At 40.7% G+C, this 18,894-nt stretch overlaps 1 protein-coding gene across 2 annotated transcripts in view; it reads right to left on the bottom strand.

Annotated features, from left to right (window-relative positions):
• Window positions 1-18,894, bottom strand: part of ZSWIM8 (zinc finger SWIM-type containing 8) — a 57,440-nt gene that overhangs the window by 15,755 nt on the left and 22,791 nt on the right. For both annotated transcript variants that reach the window (XM_027885156.1, XM_027885157.1), the window contains exons 4-12: window positions 14,113-14,285; window positions 12,020-12,127; window positions 9,178-9,259; window positions 8,262-8,382; window positions 7,703-7,904; window positions 6,644-6,819; window positions 3,312-4,320; window positions 2,117-2,248; window positions 1,101-1,280 (exon numbers count right to left, since the gene is read on the bottom strand). In XM_027885156.1, coding sequence (XP_027740957.1) covers window positions 1,101-1,280; window positions 2,117-2,248; window positions 3,312-4,320; window positions 6,644-6,819; window positions 7,703-7,904; window positions 8,262-8,382; window positions 9,178-9,259; window positions 12,020-12,127; window positions 14,113-14,285 — 2,183 coding nt within the window. The remainder of the gene's footprint in view (window positions 1-1,100; window positions 1,281-2,116; window positions 2,249-3,311; window positions 4,321-6,643; window positions 6,820-7,702; window positions 7,905-8,261; window positions 8,383-9,177; window positions 9,260-12,019; window positions 12,128-14,112; window positions 14,286-18,894) is intronic.

Here is an 18,894-nt window from a genome sequence, read left to right as displayed (position 1 = left end):
AAAAGGTTTTCAAATCTAATAACAGTCTTGCTTCATATTTATACACAAAAATTTTTACCCTAATTATCACTCCAGCTGTATCTGGAAAAAGGTATCAGCTTTCCTAAGGACATCAGCAGAAGAGTCTGACTGGATAAGCCAGTGGGAGAAAGGATGCTATGTTAAGTGATATACCCACTGGAGACAACAGAGACTGATCAGCAGAAGGGGCACAGGGTGGCAGCACACATGCCATCAGGGTGAAGACATTTCACTACCTTGTTCTTGTATTCTCTCCATTCTTAACATGCAAAAGTAATTGTTTTCTTTTAGGTAGCAAGTGACTGTCAATCTCACAATCTTATGATCAGACCTTAAAAAGTACAAATAATTAGTGTAACCATTGTAGTTGGCGGATATCTAGCAACAATACACATCTTGAGGGACTGAACAATGCTGCAGTGAAAAGCAAGGTGGCTGTAAATCACACAGACAAGGTCTTAACTGGACACTTCATTTTTCTAAACAAGAATCCCAATAGTCACCAAGGAGCGTCCAAAAGAATACGCTTCCACAGTGCATAGGTTCACTTGCCAATGAATGAGATATCAGCAAGAACAACAATTTTCAAACATGTAACAGTCACACCAATTCACCTTAGGGAATAAGTTTCAAACCATGTCACTAACAGAAACATGGACAAACTATTTACAGATGGTTTTAGTTTTCCCAAATTAGAGAAGCAAACTGGGGACATATTTAAGATAAGAAGTAAACTGTTCTAATCAGTATAATATATTCATAACAGATTTTGTACTCATTTAAATATTTTGAAGCCTATAGCTTCATGTGAAATCAAAGACCTGTTGCCACAGGAGGTCTAAGCTTCTTATCATTGAAGGTAACAACAGCTGAAGTGATGTTTCTTATCATTTTTCTGGCAGATCAACACATGCTAATGGGATGTGCAACCAATTCATTTAGTCCCACTGCAAACAACTTTAAGGAAACACATAAAAGCACAACCAAGCATTAGGAGTTGAAATGTGAATGAGGTGAGCAAGCACATTTCAGCAGATCAATGCTGTTTATGGATACCACCTTCCTGAGCTATTTCATACCTCCAGAGCTTTTGTAGAAGCAGGTGGTCTCTGCAGCTCCAGAGCAAACATTCCTATTTGGAAGGCCAGGTTGTGGTACTCCAGACGCTCACTCAACACAGTCAGCAAGAAAGCAGCTTTAGACAAGGTGTTTGTTGCCATCCATGTCTGCTTGCTGGTTGATACCTTGTTCTTTTTGCCCTGTTTGAGAAAGAATTTGCCACAGGACACTTTCCTAAATATCCTAAAGGCTCTGTGCTTGTCCCTCTATTATTTGCAATAATTAGTAGACAGAAGAAAGAATGAAATACATTTAGATTTTATTCCCTTTGAGGAGGAATCTCAAATTCCAGTGGTTACTGTTGGACATAATTACTTCCCCTATGTCACTCCAGCACAACACAGCAGAAGAGCTGGCCTGTGGATAAGACCCATGTCCACTACTGTACTGATGCTGTGCTTGCCTGTCCCTTCCAAGGGAGCCCTTCCATACAACAAACACTGCTTAATGTCACTACAAGTGAGTTTCCAGAAGTTTATGCTTATTTCTTTCCTCTCCAATACTCTTATCCTGAAACAGCAAAACAACTAACAACTTCTTATGGCAGCTGTATAACCTCATAGCACACAGAAGCACATATCTCTTATACAAAATATCATTTGAAGCTGCTGCTAAATACAGTGTTTTGTTCAATTGATTTAAAATAGATTCCTAGAACAGCTGCAGCTTTTAACAGACAAACTAAGCTTGTCTCTGAAGCATAAGGAGAAATGAAGCAGCTTTTAACTAATCTCAAGTTTCTGAAGACTTCAAGTCCTGCTGAAAGGTCTCTTACTTTCTTTCTCCCTTTTATTCACAAACACACACACAGTGATAAGGCACAGTAATGACATCCAGACTTCAATCCCAAGGAAGCATCAGTGAAGGGTCCTGAATCACAGCAAATGAGGAATGCCTGGGAATGCTGTTGTATCCACACCACATATTCCTTCCAACTTCCTCTCTAGCTCCAAAACTAGACAAGCTCTCTCTCTACCTTAGTTGGTGGCTGCTCCACTTTGAGATCCGGAGGGTTGGCCAGTAGGTCCCTGGCAAGCTCTACAGTTAAGCGGCAAGCTTCGTTACTGTATCCATGTGCATACAGGGCCTCTGCGCAGGCAAACAGGATCTGCAAGAAAGAACAGATGCTCACATGCAAACCACGCTGCCAGCCTGGAGTTAGCCTGCTCAAATCCAGTTGTCACAAAGACTCTGCAAACACAATTCACGTTTAACTTCAGCAGCAGGTGTTGTTCTCAGAGTCTTCCTTGCCTGCACCTTCACCACCACTCCTTGAAGCACTCCCCAAAAACACCTTTCCTTCAGTGATTAAGTCCCATCCTCTCTCCAAGTATTATAAGAGATCAGAGAGTAACTCAAAAAAACCCCTAAAACCCAAACTGACTGACTATAAATATTTCATAGAATCATGGAATATTCTGACTTTGAAGGGACCCACTAGGGTCATCAAAGTTCCAAATCCTGGTCCTGCACAGGAGACCCCAAGAATCACACCATGGGCCTAAGAGCATTGTCCAAATGCTGCTTAACTCTGTCAGACTTCATGCCACAACCACTTCCCTGGGGAGTCTATTCCAATGCCTCTGGGTGAAGAGTCTAATGGGTGAAGAGTCCTAGTATCTAAACCTGCCCTGACACAACTTCATGCCATTTCCATTCAGCTGCTTGCTCATACAGTTGCAAACTCTAAACATATTTTGTGGTTTTCACAGGAATCTGACACAGTCTATTTAGACTGCTTCTCCCTTCCAGAGAATTTCTGCTTACATGGTGGGCTTTAAATTTTTCTTGCTGAGCATGTCTCAGTCTTACTTATTTTTAATTCCAGCTCAATTTTGCTGTTTCCAAGAGCATAAAAAAGCATACTACATAAAAAGCACACACAGTTTTGTCTATGTTTGTAAATCCTGGAGTGTGAGATGGCACTAGCTAAAACTGGGACACAATTGCAGCTAGCACAGAAACAGGGACTCAAGCTTCTTGGAAACAGATATAACCTACCACTGCCTTAAGACTGTAGATACCTTATGATACAATGGGTTATGAGGACATTATAATTAAGCACTTTAACAACATGCTAGGTTAAATGTGAAAGCTAGGAGGGTGGTGAGACCGTGATTTATATAATACATAAAACCACAAAACAGTGTTTTGAACTAGATTCAACTCACCTCCATCCGGTTCTCTTGTTCCAGAGGCTTTATACCAGCAAATATATCCTGCTCCTCTTCATTTCCCCCTTCAGCTTTGTCATCATCTTCCTTGGCTACCTCTTGTGGATTCAGATAGTACACCTGGTAATCATCTTCCTCTTCTCCATCATCCCCTCCCCCCACTGCACCATTCTCTCCCACTTCTTCCGGTTTTAGGCTCACACCACCAGTGTTCTCATCTGCAGAAGGCAGGTCATCATCACCACTACCCAGCTCCCCCACAGGATCCTTGGGCGATTTCTTGGCCATAGAACTGCTTCTAACAGTGGGCTCAGGTCCCTCAGAGAAGTACACCCCACCATCCTCCTCAAAGGCATCCCTGTAGCTCCTGCTCAATGGGCTTTCTGTAAAACTGAAGGTGTTGCTGGCTTCTGCCCCCAGCGCCAAGCTGCTGTCATCCAGGCTCATCTCTGCCAAGTCTGGCTCCAGAGAACTGTCTTCACTGCTCATGCGGCGTTTCCCACTATGTTTACTGGTCAAGCCTTTGCTCACTGGCAACTTTGCTTTGCTCACTGCAGTCTTATACACAGTTTTATCCCCTTCTGCTGAGAGTCGTCTCAGAACCCTCTGTGGCGTTTCAGAGACAACTTTCCGCTTTCCAGTAAGTTCCTTTGGACGAACTGCTGGCTCCTGGGGAGAGGGCCGCAGCCTGTCCCCAGGCTGCAGACATGGTCCCCCAGGCTCCTGTGCATGGGTTCTACCAGCCTCACAGGCAGTTTCTGAACACTGCAACCGGCAGCTCCTGTGCTGGATGGCCTTTACCCAACAGAATGAGTTTTTCTTGTCAGTGCTGCTATATGTAATCCCAGGAATGGGATAAGCTTCCTCCCAGTTGAAGTAACAGGCTTCCACAGCTGGCTTGAAACCTTGAAAGAGCTTCTCCAGTGATTTCTTGTGCTGACCTCTCTTAACATTATCTATGACTTTCAGCTGCCACTGTCTGAGCTGTGAGCAAAGGTCCCTGCGCCTAAGAGAAGTAAGAGGATAGGTTAGGAAGCAGACACAAAAAGGGCCTTCAATAAACTACTACTTCACACACAGAACACCTCCTTTCTTTGGCCAGAAACATCTTCTGCTGAATTCAGTACAGACAGCAGTAGTAAGAAGACAGGCTGAAAAAAGCAAACAGGTATATTAACAACCAAGTCCCAGACAGGTCCATGACACGGAAACAAAACATGAACACTTCCAACATGAAAGTACAATACAAACTGCAAGGTTTAAAATGAAATACTGTCTGCCCTGTTTGCTTATCTGCCCTAAATAAGGTGTTACTGATGTGAGCCTCAGCAATCTGAGACCAATGAGTACCACGGGGAATTGTTCTTGGAAACACTCATGAAACAGTTTGTAGCAGCTGGGAAACTACTGTGAATAACTCTAGTCAAGACATTCACAAGGATGGCCTGAACAGCCTATGCAGGAACGCACAGTGACAGACAGGACCACCTAATCTGCCTCCCAGACACCTACCTACCTCTTTACCCTGATGTGCCCATATAGAGCCCAGTGATTTAATTTAGACTGTAGCAGGTTGTCCTCAGGAGAATAAACTGTTGTAAAACATAGGCACAGAACAAGCAAGACAACAAAAACTGATGTTCAAACTCTGAGAAAGAATCAAGCTGGTAGGGCTATACAGACTTAAAATACAGAGTAGTTAATCCCATGTCCCTTATTGCTATGGGAAGAACAAAACTGTTCTGCATTTCCCAGCTCTAAATCTCACATTAGGCCTAGGCACATGAGCAAAATAGTTTAAATGCATTGATGATCTAATCCAAAGAGAGGAAAAGAGAGTCCTAGAAATTTCAACTGTCATCTTGTTTCTGCCACAGATTTCAGACATCTGAGGTACAATCCCAACACTTCAATCAAAGAAAAAAAAAAAAAGGGGGTACCCCAATTCAGGTGCAAAGGGTATTAGGACAAAAGGGACTAAACAAAAGGAACTAGTTATATTTCTCCAGTCAATAAATTAATTAACAAGGGACCAAACTAGTAGGGTTTAATCAATGAGAAGATTTTCAGAAGGAGAAAGAAGGAGCGGGACCTACTCGGGAAAGGTAACATTAGGATGAGAGGTTGCACAGTCTCCTCATGAATTCACTGCAAAGTATAGGAAGGACAAGTATAAAAGGGTTCTTCTTGGAGACTATTCAAACACCAAGAGAATAGGTAATCAAGCAGGAGCATTTTAATTATTCATTAGCTCAAGCAGGAGATCTGAGCAAATTTGAACTGTGTCAAATAACACAAATTAGAATATACATAGCACAACTTCATACTTTATTAATGGCCAAAAATCTTTTATGTTTTTTCTATGTTATTTGATTGATGTTTGTGTTTATTTTAAGCCTCATTCCCAGTTTCCTACAGTTTTTGATTTGTCTTCAACTCCTATATTTAGCTACTTGTAAACTGTACAATACAGAAACTGCATCCATTTCAGTGCCCTTGATGTACCTTACATACACAGGGCATTTTATTAATGTTACACAACAATTCACAGAAAGCAAATCCTGGTAATGTGTAAATTGTATTGAAAATATCATCCTGTTTTCATTTGTTCTGACAAACTTTTCCTGAGAATTTATAGCACATTAAACTAATCCAATACATTTTACACACCACACTTTGTAGACAAGATGTGCAAAACAAACTATTGCAATGTCAACCACAGTGTCTCAATATGAGCTCTCAGTTCCTCTTCTGCTGTTCAACTGGTGCTCAACAAAGACGGCAGTGATTTACCAAGGCACAATATGGTTTGGAAATCTGCAGAAGCCACACAATTTTTTCTCAGATAACTGGAAACACTGAAAATCATACACTGGTGACACTGTTTACCAATACACTGCAGAGAATAAACTCCCTTAGAGTTTTCATCTTCAAACACACAACAGTGAATGATTGGGCTAAACAGAAATCCATTAAACTGCTGAATGGTTAAATATAGAAACCATTAAAATTAATTGGCAGCTGGTGCTATCATTCAAACAAATGTTCTCCACTGGGACACTACAATGCAGAATTACACCCATATGTAAAAGGGGAGTCTCAGAAAACAAAATATTCAAACTACTTGATGTTGCTAAAAGTAAGCAGCAATAGCAATTAAAGTAATTACAGTGCTTTGAACCTTACATAGCACATAGTCCAGAAGGACTAATGGCTGAACAGGTAATGAGGTAATGATACAAGCACAAGAAATCTACAGGATTAAACTCTTGAATGTGCTTGAGTATCACAGAAATTAAAAAGAGACTAAATCTGATTCTGGGGCTCACCTCTGTGGACTAATAGTTGGGTCGAGGACAGCCAGCCTCCAAAGAACCACCATCTCATCACACATACTTGCACAAGCATGAGCAGCCACTTCTGACTGGCCATTGCTGCGCCCTGTGTGCCCACTGGCGCTGCTGTGTGACGCGGATGTTCGCACACTGTACCACCAGCCGGTTATCTGCAGGAGAAACAAGTCAGTACAGCTGTGCTGCGGCCAACATCTCATCCCCTGCTCTCATTTAATCTCATAATCACAAGGAAATGGGAACTGTGGTTAGTACCATGTTTTCTTCTTCTGACTCCAAAATAACTACGACCATTAAAGCAGTTTTGGTTTGTAAGAACTAAAGGCCTCAAAATTTCCCTGTTTAGAAGGCACATGCCCAAAGAACAAAACACTCACAGGAGGTTCACTTACTAGAGGCCTTCACACTTGGAGAGAAAAAGGGAAAAAATGTGATAAAGAATTTCCTTTTTCCTGATCAAAGCTGAGGTATGTGACGGAGCAATAAGGAAACTTACACAGCAATTTATATTACAGACTGAGATCAGTGTCCTGAACTGTCAAAGGAAATCTTTTTCCTAATATTATTTTTAAAAATATAAAAAAATTTACTACTTACATCTACTGAAAAGTATCTTCCACAAAGACGACAAAAGAATCTGAGATTCTATCACATAACATATATCTTTAGATTTTATCAAAGTGACAGCTCATATGTGACATACTTTGTTTAAAAAAAAAACAACTCACAACATGCCCATCACCTTCATTGGGCAAAAATCAAATCAAATATGCTGAACAAAAGAAATCAGACTCTACATATTCATGTTAGAAGGACTGAGGCATTTGGGAAATACAGTGTTAACGGGACGTTATTAAAGCAGAACAAAACCAAACTGTATCATTATTTTAGTGTGGAGAAGCACATGCCCATAATGCATAGAGACTATTAAAAGAATTGTATTCCATGGATTGTATAGACACATAGCACCAGTCACTGGCTCTGCCCTGGTTCCCCAGAATTTCCCCCTGCCCCACAGCAAAGAGGTTTGAATACCTGCTCATAGTTGAGACACTGGTCAGTCAGAATCTCCAGCAAAGGAGCTGCATTGCTATCCCGTCTCTTAAACATCTCCCGCACAATGGAAAGCAAGTTCCAGATTCCTTCAGGTTCTCTTCCTCGCAGGGGACGCAGGAGACAGGCCCACTCAGCAGCAGCTGGTGGCTCCGTGGAAGACAGATACATTGAATTCACATCACTGAAGGTAAAAGAACAGGGATGAGAAAAACTTAAATCAAGCACAGTCATACAAAACACTGAGTATAATCTACATGCAGAAATATATTTGCCCCTTCGATGGGACAAATATGCATAACCTGAAAGACTGAATGCATAATGAGCCTAAGAACTCCATATAAGCAAAATATTGTGCAAATACAGTCTGTTCTACTGAAATAACACTAGACAAGTTATGAAAAAATACAGTCCAGAAGAGTGACTGTGAAACTGAGGATCCTTCAGTCCAAGGCATCACATAAGCGTCCAAGCTATACAGTGAATGGGGCTTACAGATTACAAGAATATCCCATTTTCCCTTTAATGGGAAACAGTTTACCTGAAAACAACAGGAGAGGGTCCACAGAATTTATGAAGGGTTTTCTTTATGTTGTCACTCAGAGTAGATTCATCTAAGTACCAGGTGCTTTGATCTGATGCAGAGGGTCCAGCAGTGGGATCTTACAAAAGAAAAATACAGGCACAAGCTTTGAAGATATTTTACTCTGTATACTTAACTACAGAGTTTATAGGGAGTACCCAGGCAGTTAGTTTATTTCACCTGTTGCTGAACACTCAATTCAGAATCACCTTAAAATGCTACCATAACATTACCTTCAGCACCGACAACACTAAATTAGGAGATATGTCTGGCATGCTGAAAGGTAGCGCTACAACCTGTCAGATCAAGAGAAATTCATGGACTGTGCCAACAGAACCCTCAGCAAGTTCACTGAGAAAAATATTCACTTCTGTACGAGGGACAGAAAATGCTATGCACCAGTACAGATGGAAAACCAAATGGTTGAGTAGCTGATAGGGTTTGGTGATTATGGAAAAAAATCTTGACCAAAAGAGTAATGCAGCATTAAATTAGGAATACTCTAACATTTCTGGTAACCAGGACTTAGCTAAAGTAGCCTAAGTCACAGCTAACCCAATCTAGTGTTGCAAACAGTCCTGTTTCAAGTAGGAACTTGGAGAGGTCCCCTCCAATCAATATTTCCAAGAGTCTATAATTAATACTGAATTAAAAAGAAAACCACTTTGTTAGGTGCATTACCTAATGCTCCCTACCTCTGCCAACACTCTGAGGCATCCATTACACCAGCAATTGCCTATACTCATCCTTTTTCCCTAATCTTCGCCTGCAATTCAAACTACAAGGTAACAGACCAGTTCAGAAACCTGAGGCAGTAGAAATACATCCACAGCAATCTGTGACACAGGTTACTGAAATAAGACACATTAGTTACCTGGGGCTCCGCACACTGTGTTGATGGCAGTAGACTGAGAAGACAGAAGCTCATCCAGCAAACGCTGAGCTGTTGGAAGGATCTGAAAACATGAAGCAGACTTTTAACACACACAGTATTTCTTATCCTGATACATTCAGCTAATGATCATTGCAGAATCACTCAGGTAATTTCAGAAGTATCGAACACACAGTACTATGTTTTCAGAAAGGACGACAGAGGGTGCTAAAGATCACACAATGGCAACCAGCTGGCACATCTCTCCTTTCTCAAAGCCAAGACCTATGCACGGCTCACTTTCTGCGGTCACACTCTAAGTAAACAAAAGCATCACAGATTATTAGCTCCTTTCTCATTTCTTGAGGAATAAGAGCCCACAGAGAATGATACTGTAGCTAATTTTGAGAGGTAGGGAAGTCACTGCTGTCAAGGTCACCATTTTCCTGCACTTTGGAAGTTTTTATTTCTTGTTCCTAAATCATTTCTCTGAAATCCAAACTGACGGGAACATGGGAACAAACTATAAAATACATTCATAATTAACTTTTTGGGCAGATGTTAGCTTATTTACCACCCTGTTAGCAAAGGGACTCACTAATAAGCTAATGTAATTTCAGCACTAAACTAATCATAGCTTCTGCACAGCTCAGAGCATAAGCAAAGAAGGCTCACACCCGACTGTAAAATCCTATGTAGATATACCCTTAACATGCTATTCTTGAAAGAGAAGTGCAGAATAGAAAGAGCTTTTTCCCAAACTAGATCTGGGTTGAAACTGCAGATTCTTTTAGCCTTTAGTATGTACACTTACAATAGGTAAACTGTTAATCCATATAGTTTGGATTTAAATGACTTGCAACAGAATATCTGATAACCCTCACTCTTTCCATGCAACCGCTGAAGTAAAGCAAAGGACCTGTATTTGCAAATAATACAGATCCATCTCAAACAAATGGAAGATAAAAATGCTTCAGAAGGATATTTTACATTTTAATCATCTGAAGAAACAAACTCAGCATTAAGCTATTCTTGTACCTTTTGTCCACTACTACAGATTTTGAATCACCGCAAAGCAGAAAAGTCACAGGTCTAGGCAACATCACACCTTAAGGCTGAAGTATCAGGGACTTGCAGTGACCCTCCTTCAGGCATTTTTGCCAAGATATTCATACGTAACAGGAATAGGAGTACTGGCTTCATAAGGGGAAACAGTTCTTGGGCAAAGAACTAGGTAAGAAATTCCAGCTGCTCAGAATCACTGTCATTTTCATAGATACACTAAACACTTTCTACAGAGATTTTGAAAAACATCTTATCTAGCTGCATTCCTACAGACCACCACTCCCCTACACTTGAAAGTAATTCAGCATTATATTACTGTACCATGTTGACAAACTGGAAATATGGATAAAATAGAATCATGTGTACAGCCTACTCTAATTCTACATCATGTAGTCAAAATATGGGGCCCCAAGGTATCAGAGTATCTGTCTCCATCCAGAAATCTTGAAGACGGAAAGTAAGACTGGTGGGCCTTGCCTTTTTCAAAGGAATTACACAATACAGGTTAAAATATATCTGCCAATAAACCCCAAGTTTTTCCGTTGGGCAGCATCCATCAGATTATGTGGCAAATAGCAATAGTTGATTAATTCAGATGTTCCTGGTGCACAGTTGGTACACCCGACCAAAGGAGAAATAAACCTTGTAGAAAGGAGCAGACACAAAATATCTGAAAGAAAACATGTCATTCAGGAAACAACTACCACCACTACTAGTCTTTCAAAACCCTCCTCTATTAAGCACCAGACTATGGGACATTAAGGTCAGAGTCCTCACTGAGAGAAGAAAAGCTTTGGCTGTTACATAATGCAGCAAAAAGCACATGCTATTGGTGCTCATCTGTCAGTAACAAGAAAGCAATATTTTTATTTCACTTTCATATCATATGATTCCTCTATTTCTTCTCATAAGACTAGTATTTCTGTAGGAAATTTAGAGGACATTTTAGCAATAGAATGTCTTAGTGTCCAAAGCACAGCACCATAATATGAATTTTAGGCACATGCTGACAGTCATCTAACTCCTACTTAGAAGTGCATTATGAATGCACTACTGAAATGTGACAGATACCCATGCAGGTCAGTTTTCCTCAATCTCCTTTAGTTGGAGTTAGCATTAAAAAGTTGCCAAGCCCTTATATTTTTAAAGTAGACATTTCACAATCACTGGGCTATTCCCGTGCATTTTGTGCAATCATTTTAGGTAGATGATATAAAAGATCTGACCTTGAACACAGATACGTAAGGAATGAGACATCAGACTTTGCCTTTGACAAACGTTATTTCATGTCCCTTATTTTCCAAATGATTCTTATGAATCCCCAAGAAGCCACTCTGGGGGAAGTCAAAATGTCACCAGCTGGGTGCATTAGAAAGTGCCCACTTAAGACATATACAATACCTTCCCTGGGCAGTCTTCTCCACTCAGCTAACCAAATACACACAAAAAGAAACAACTCGATTTGGGCTAAGTTTTCCATGATCATGCATTTATTTATTGTGTCTAATCTTCCACAAGCTCAGCACATATTCATCCTGATATGAATAGTCACCACTCTCTCCTTTTAAGACAGTTCTAATCTTTTACTTGGCAATAGACAATTGTCAAATAATAGAACAGCAAAGCCTGAAAAGAGCAAGAACTGAATGCCTTCCCAGCAGCTCAAATTGAATAGCATGACTGGTTATCCTGCAACAAAAGACATCATATCAATTGACCCAGAATAAAGATAGCTGAATTTAACAAAAAAAAGTCAGTCACATCAATTGTCTCCACTTACCTGTTGTGGAAGTTCACTGATTAGGTACTGAGCAAATTTTTGCAATTGGTCTCTTTGTAGCCGAGACAAAGACTCAGAAACAGGTGCTCGCAAGCATACTGCAGATGCCTGAAGAAAGAAAAGGAGATACAAACCACCATTAACAGGGCAGACTTAACAAAGCTGTGTCCACTAAAAGGATGAAGTGTCATGAACATCAGCTATGTTGATGCACATCATGCTTGGTCTTGATGGCCAATTTTTTTTTTATCTCTGAAATTAAGTGGCGTGTTGCAGATAAGATGCAAATAAGCTGTCTTGGCTTCATAAAAGCTGTTTTTGAGAGGTTTTTTTCAAGGAAACTGCTTTAACAGCTGTGCTTAGGATCTGTTGTTGCTAGCAATTGCACAAATACTGGCAGAGATTTCACAAACAAACCGCTAAAACAAACCTTAAGCTTCTGGCAAACCAATCAGCTCTGCTGGAGACTGTTTCACAGAATCACAAACACCTCACTTATCTCACTGGAGTTTTTAATTCAGTATTAAAATCGATCTCTTCCCATATCTTAGAAAAACTTAGATTATAAAAAAAGCCCCCATCACTAGTTTATTTCTTTTTCACTCTATAGAACAAAAACGCCCTACTTAAAATTTAAACTGTAAACAGGCAAGAGCAGTTTGGTAATAAAGACATTTCTGATATTGTCTTATCTACACAGAGAAATATACCTTGGCTCTTAAATTGCTAGTGTCAGCAGGCAGTTCATACAGACATGAAAAACCCTTTCACTACCATTTTTCAGGTAAAGAAAGGATTGGAGGGGAAAATTTTTTTTATCTTACACAGGGTCCAAATTTTCCAACTGCAAATAATATAAATGAAAATTTGTTTTCTATCATCACTCTGCATACCTACCTTTTTAAACTCAAACTAATAATTCAAAGTAGAACCCATTTTTTTGCCAACTCTCTAGTCCTAAGTACAGAAAGTATACTGATATTCTGATGATTTCACAAGAGTATCCATTTAAGCTAATTACAATTGTCCATTGTGAAATCTTAACAAGCTTCAGCAGGTTACTAGCACTTGTTTAAAAATCTGGAGTTGATCATAAGCACGTTAGGTATAAAATGTTCTATGACAGCAGAAAATCTGTTCCTTTCAATCACCAAAGCTTAATCCTTCCCTAAGACAGAAGAAATGAAACTGTATGCAAGACTGAACCCTCAACTGGTGTGTGTAACGGCCAGTCTTCGTGAACAAAGAACCAGGGAAGGTTTTTACACCTTCCAGCCTGCGCACTGGATTTTTTAGGTGAGACACAGTGTGCGCGGAACTGAGCCCACCCTTTAATCCTGAGGTTCATCTGCCGGGGCCAAGCATGCTTGGACGGTGGCAGCGAGGTCCTCAGGACGTAGATGGATTGCCTTACAGGGCTAACGAGCTCCATCTGCCCGGGGAGTGGTGGTCTAGAGGTTAAGGACGCGGTGCTGTCACCGCCGAGGCCCGGGTTCAACTGGTGTATTTAATGCTGATTCTACACATTTTCAACTGAATTTGGTTGGAGCATAAAATGCCTACTTTTGGCTCTATAGAAGGCCACACAGAATAAAAGCACTTAAATAAAAACATAACAAACTTAACTGAGTGTTTGAAACCTGCAAGTCAAAATTACACTTATCAGCCAGTATGTGTTAAAATGAGCCAGTGAAAGGCCAACAGTGATCAAAATTACTTTCCTTCTGCACTCTGATCAAACAATGTAAAGAACGAGCTTTATACTTACAAAGACTTTTATTAAAAGACTAACTATTTAGTGACCTTTCACCCCTTGCAGGGATGAAGAAGGAATGAGTAATTCTAGCATTTAAATGAGAAACAGGAAGGGGCCAAAAAGCAATCTGCACATTATCAAAAGACATTCCACAGTTTAGAGCCTCAGACAATTCACTCTGCAGACCACAACTGTGAGCGCATATTTGCACAATCTGTAACCAAAAGGAGTGCCAGAAACAGCTTTCCTAAAGAGAGTGTGTGCTGCATAAAGCTGTAATGAGGAGAGACTCAGAGAAGATGGCCGGGAGAGAGCAGAACTGCATTTCCAGGCGTACATTGTGGATGCGGAAGAGGCAGAGCGCCACGACGTGAGCACACCACTTGGCTCCAGCCCCGCAGGTGCAGCTGCACGACGTGATCCTGCACCGGTCAAACATCACCGCCACGTTGTACGCGCCCTTGGGCGGCACCATCTGCGGGGGCACCACGGTGGCACTCAGATGGAAACCTGCGAAATTGAAAACGCCAGAGTTACTCTTTGGGTAGCTGGGCAACAGTTTGAGCTAGCATGGAAATTTAGGTATATGCCATTTAAACGTTGAGACAACGCGTCAAGTAACAACATCCATACACGGATGTGGATCTAGAGTCTCCAGCACTTGTTTCTTCCCAAACAGCTATGGCTGAATATTAGTACAGAAGCATAATGTGTTATAAGAGGTTCAAAAATACCAGCTTTTAACACATTAATTTATTTATTTCTATTACTATTTAACAGAGAAGAACAGAACTGGATGAAGTCATCACTGAAAAGTGTTGGGTTTTGCTCACAGGGTCAAAGCTAGACTGTACGTATTTCAGGCATTAACTTCTGTGCTAACTCTGGCAACAGTGCAGAACAGGCTGGGTATTATTTCCAAATAGGTTCGGAATTTTTTCCAAGTCAATCAACTTCCACAATTTTACAGTCATCTAAAGAAGGCAGCACTTAACCTGAACACTTAGTTTCACTTTGTGGCTTCAGAAACTACCCACTTCTCATTAATTATGCACCTCCTTGCAATTTTCTAAATATCCCATGTTTATAAATCATCTACTCAGAAAACAGAAAACCCCTCTTGATTAGCCTAAAATCAATGGAAATTTCAGAAATAACACTTGAATGAATCCAGCCCCATTAATCAGTGATCACAAATGAATAAATTATGGATCTCATCTCAGGCAGGATGACAAAGGACTTTAACAAGGCTTAGGTTTATGTAAACTCACGTACAGTGCACACCAGCTGTACTCATAATGCAGTACACTTCCTGTGGACACAATGCTCATCCAGGGACACATATGTGAGCACGAAAAGGCCATCATGAGCATGAATCTTCTACCTTTCTTGAAGATGCCTGTCAGCATCTCTAGTCATCCTCTAGAGCAATGAATATCATCTTCAAAACCCTTCTGCTAACCTGGAACTCAGTTTTAATGAAGCACAGAAAGCACCGAGGGTATCAAAGCCATAAGCAAACACCATTCCAACAGACTACCTCAAGTATGGCTTGGGACAGATGATTGAAATAGTTTCTGCATCCTCAGGACAAGAAAGTACATTATGAATCCACACTACTAAGTTTTTATTATCCTATCATGAGATCATAATAATGATAGTGTTCAGGAGTGCATGTGACCTACTAAATTAATTCCATTTAAAATAACGTGCATCATTTCCTCCTCAAAGCATCATTCCCTTACCAATACAAACTTGCTCTTACCTTGCTTAACCTTTCTATTTCTCTTGTTCACCAGAATTCAAATCCTCTTCCTGATGTGGGTGATTATTTTGATTAGTACACATAATACCACCCATTTTAGCAATTGGAACAGAATCAAAACAAAAGAAGGCATTCACACAAAGTTACTGTGCTGCCTATTACTTGATACAGTTCTAATTTATGTTCCACACTTGGATAATACAACCCAAACATTTCAGCTGTTATACTAAAAGCTTTTCAGACTAATGCCCTGCTTTTCACATAAGCAAATAAAGCATTTCACAAGGTGGAATTGTAGCAATTCTGTTTCACTGCAAAAAAGAAGTATTCAAAAGGTGTTAGAGAAGAATGGATCAAAGTTATACATTCTTATCAAGCTTCTACCATGACATTCCTTTTTGTATATGAAGACAGTTAGCTGATAATGCAATGACGGAAGAACACTTATAACAAACGACAAAATTTAAGGGCTTTTGCATGACATATCAGAAGCTTCAACTCAATCTGTAGCTTGCTGAACCTGTCTGACTCTCTCACTGCTAATGGATGTTTATGGGATGACACAGGAAACCTCACCAGGACAGAAATCTGAATTATAACTAAGGGTTTCTTTTACCAAGAACAATTAAAGGATCGCAGAATCTTCAGGGTTGGAAAAGACCTCTAGGATCACTGACTCCAAGTGTTAACCTGGCAGTACCACGTTTACCCTTAAACCATGTCCCCAAGTGCTACATACATGTGGTTTTTTAATGCTTCCAGGGATGATGACTCCATCACTTCCCCGGACAGCTTGTTCTAATGCCTGACCACCCTTTCAGTGAAGAAATTTTTCATAATATCCAACCACCCCTGGTGCAAATCCTGTCCAGACAGTTTTTACCCAGCAGAAGTGTAGCCATTCAAGCCATGAGTAACCAAGAGAACGCTGTGGGAGACAGTGTTAGAGGCTTTACTGAAGTCCAGGTAAACAACACACACAGCCTTTTCCTCATCCACTAAGCAGGTCACCTTGTCATAGGAGATCAGGTTAGTCAGGCAGGACCTGCCTTTCATAAACCCAAGCTGGCTGGGCCTGATCCCCTGGTGTCCTGCATGTGCAGTGTGATGGCACTCAAGATCATCTGCTCTGTGACCTTCCCTGGCACTGAGCTCAGGCTCACAGACCTGTAGTTCCCCAAATCCTCCTTCCTCCCCTTCTCATAGGTGGGTTTTACATTTGCTAACAACCAGTCAGCTGGGACCTCCTGGTTAACCAGGGCTGCTGGTAAATGACGGAGAGTGGCTTGGTGAGCTCTCCCAACAGCTCCCACTCCCTTGGGTGGATCCCATCAGGCCCCATGGATTTGTTGGTGTTTTTCTTAAATGGCACAATAGGTCACTGACCATTTCCTCCTGGCTCACAGGGGCTTCATTCTGCTCCCTGTCTTCCAGCTCAGGGGGCTGGGTACCCCCAGGACAGCTGGTCTTGTTATTAGAGACTGAGGCAAGGAAGGCATTAAGCACCTCAGACTTTTCCTCATTCTTTATCCCTGTGTTTCCCCCCACATCCAATAAAGGATGGAGATTCTCCTTAGCCTTCCTTTTGTTCCTCACGTATTTGTAAAAACATTTTTGTTGTCTTTAATGCCAGTAACCAGATTACATTCTAGCTGGGATTTGGCCCTTCTAATTTTCTCCCTGCATAAACTCACAACACCCTTGCAGTCCTCCTGAGACGCCTGTCTCTTCTTCCAAAGGGGAGAACCACATGGTTTGACCAAATGTAAAAGCTGGAAATACTCAACTGTTGCCTAGACTAGAACCTGCAAAATAGAGATGGCTTCTTTTTCAGTCCATAGGCTATCCTTCTCACTGCTCTAAACCTGAAACTTAATCTTTCAGGAAAAGTATCCAAGTGAAATGTATGCTTCCTGCAGGTTAAAATCCATTTTTCAGAATTTTTGCTATGTCAATGTCTTCTGCTTTTAGTATTTATTTTATCATGAAACTCAACTATTGTGAAATCTTGGGTCTGCTTAATAATTTTCTGAGGTCCTATTAGTCCTCACGATTTCAGGTGCTAATGCATAGATTGGAAATATCCCAAGCTACTCAGTAAGCAACTTGAATGAACAAGATCTAAGCGACCTGTGAGACAACAGCACCCTCCTAAGAACACTTCTTGCAAAGTACATTCCAAGCCTTCTTCATCACTGTTTGGTAGTTCTGATGTCCCTACCACAATGAAAGCAAATATACCTCTGTTTAGAATTTAAGAACTTCCTCTGTAGCCTTCATAGGGCTAACAGAAGCAGGAAAACAAGAGCTGAACAAAAGCTTTTAGACAGGAAGTAAAGCAAGGCAATTTTGGACATTTGTTTATTTTAAACCAAGATAGGAGAACCTCTAAAGAGTGGAGATTAATCATTTATGTTTAAAAAATAATCTAAACTGCAAAGGGAAATGGGACAAAAAGAGCATAAAACACATGTCAAGCTTTGTCCTATTGATCACAATATCACAGTGCACTGCTCAATCCCTCTCCAAATCAAATCCCATCTCAAGGGCTGCTTCATTTCCTGTGTTTCGTTTCCCCTTTGTCAGTATATGAAACTCAAAACTGCAGCCACACACTTTAATATCATCTGGAGTAGACAACTGAAAATATATTCACCCCACCTGTTCTTCTGGGCTGCTGTTCCTGGAAAAAACCACCTTCCATTAGATACAGTTCCTCTACTAAGAAGAATGTAACTGTTTAAACAAAATTTCTTCCTGCCCTTCCACACACTTGTCAAGAAGCCCAGCTGCTGTATGTGCACTTTCTCCCCTGTATCACTCCCCACCTCCTCTTTTTCCTTACTCCTCCTTCCCCAAGGACAGGTTTTGCATTCATATTCCCAGCCTTTGTTCATTTACATTGCTTTACATCTCCTCACCTTTTTAAAGTATTATTGAAACAAGTTCTGACCACAGTCTTACTACTGTCTATTCAATATTCAGCTCTTTTCCACTGTGGAAGTCCCAGGATTTACTGAATTTCAGCCAGTTGCATTTTAACTCATTTTCTCTTTCTCAAACATTTGGCTTCCTTAAGTTTAGCAGATGCCTTAAAGGCCTCTCAGCATTTCAGTCCTGACATTGGGAGATTATGAATGCCCTCAAAAGTCAGTTTAATCCTATTTATCTCAATCTCCAAACTGATGCTGATGTTCCAAAACTATTATCTGGTCTTACTGACAACTCAATCTTTAGTATGAGGAATCACTTCCATACCCAAGAATTCCTGCTACTGTTGTTACAGTAGAGATGGGACGAGGTAAAACCCTTTCAGATGCTTTACCCTATATTCAGGTAATAGTTCATCAGTCT

Source organism: Empidonax traillii, unplaced genomic scaffold (genome assembly GCF_003031625.1).
Source record: "Empidonax traillii isolate 1590-97213 ecotype Southwest subspecies unplaced genomic scaffold, ASM303162v1 scaffold162:size863265, whole genome shotgun sequence".
Taxonomy (NCBI): domain Eukaryota; kingdom Metazoa; phylum Chordata; class Aves; order Passeriformes; family Tyrannidae; genus Empidonax; species Empidonax traillii.
The sequence above is the reverse complement of the archived record's forward strand: the minus strand, read 5'-3'. Positions and strand labels throughout refer to the sequence as shown.